The 1,241-nt window shown below is 51.6% G+C and overlaps 1 protein-coding gene across 1 annotated transcript; it reads left to right on the top strand.

The window, feature by feature from the left end:
• LOC147572249 (olfactory receptor 10X1-like) lies at nucleotides 1-933 on the top strand. The gene has a single exon (XM_086694574.1). It carries the CDS (start codon nucleotides 1-3, stop codon nucleotides 931-933), a length of 933 nt encoding a protein of 310 aa, XP_086550700.1.
• Nucleotides 934-1,241: the final 308 nt, after the last annotated feature.

The following is a 1,241-nucleotide window of genomic DNA, read 5'->3' as shown; positions in this document are numbered from 1 at the left end:
ATGAAGGCCAACCAGACAGTCCTGAAAGAATTCATTCTTGTGGGCTTCTCCTCGTACCCACACGTGCGGACATTCCTCTTCGTGCTCTTTTTTGGCCTCTACCTTCTCACCCTCACAGGTAACCTGGCCATCCTGGGTCTAACTTGGGCGGACAGATCTCTCCACACCCCTATGTACCTCTTCCTCCGTGCCCTCTCTTTCTCCGAGACCTGCTACACGCTGACCATCATCCCCAAGATGCTGGCAGACCTGCTCACTGAGAAGAGAAGCATTTCAGTCCTGGGGTGTGGCTTGCAAATGTGTTTCTTCCTGGGACTTGGTGGCACCAACTGCATCATCCTCACGCTGATGGGATACGATCGCTTTCTGGCCATCTGCCACCCTCTCCGATACCCACTGCTGATGACCAATGTGGTGTGTGGGCAGCTGGTGGTCTCTGCTTGGGCCGGAGGCTTCCTTATCTCTGTGACAGAGACTGCACTGATATTCGGGGGCTCGTTCTGCACCCCCAACCTCATCCACCATTTCTTCTGCCACATGCGGGCCGTGGTGAGGCTGTCCTGTCTAGACAGCGACCTCACCGAACTCATTGTAACAATGGTCTCGGTGTCAGCCTTGACGGGCACCTTTCTGCTCATTATCATCACTTATGTTTTCATTCTGTCCACTGTCTTCAGGATCCCTTCAGCCGAGGGCAAGCAGAAGGCCTTTTCTACCTGCGCCTCTCATCTCACTGTGGTCATCGTCCACTTTGGCTTCGCGGCTATTGTCTATCTGAAGCCAGAAGGCTCGGGAGGAGATGACACACTCATCGCTGTCCCTTACACCGTCATCACCCCTTCCATCAGCCCCCTCATTTTCAGCCTCAGGAACAGAGACATGAAGAATGCGTTCAGAAAGCTGCTGGCAAAGAGGAGTTTCTGGAATACGTAATCCCGCATTGTAGGTGCATGGTTGTGTGTTCCCTGATGTCAGTGGGCATTTATCATGCGATGTCAAGAGAAGGCTTGCCATTGGCCTTTTACCAGAGGTTGGCATGTAGGAAACCAGAGACTGGGAGCTAAACAATCACAAACATTACTTAGTTTTAAAAAAGTTGTTCAATTACTTCTACTTCTATTGGCTGTTCCTCAAGATAGTACACTTCTGTCAGTCACCTCCGGGCATCCTGCACCGTGGATGGCTTTGGAAGAGCAAGATTGTGGAAGGGAAAAACAACCCCTCTGGCCACAACACTAAGA

The sequence above is a fragment of the Puma concolor genome, chromosome E4 (assembly GCF_028749965.1).
Source record: "Puma concolor isolate L17-30 chromosome E4, mPumCon1.1.hap2, whole genome shotgun sequence".
NCBI lineage: Eukaryota > Metazoa > Chordata > Mammalia > Carnivora > Felidae > Puma > Puma concolor.
This window is presented reverse-complemented; position numbering and strand designations above follow the sequence as displayed.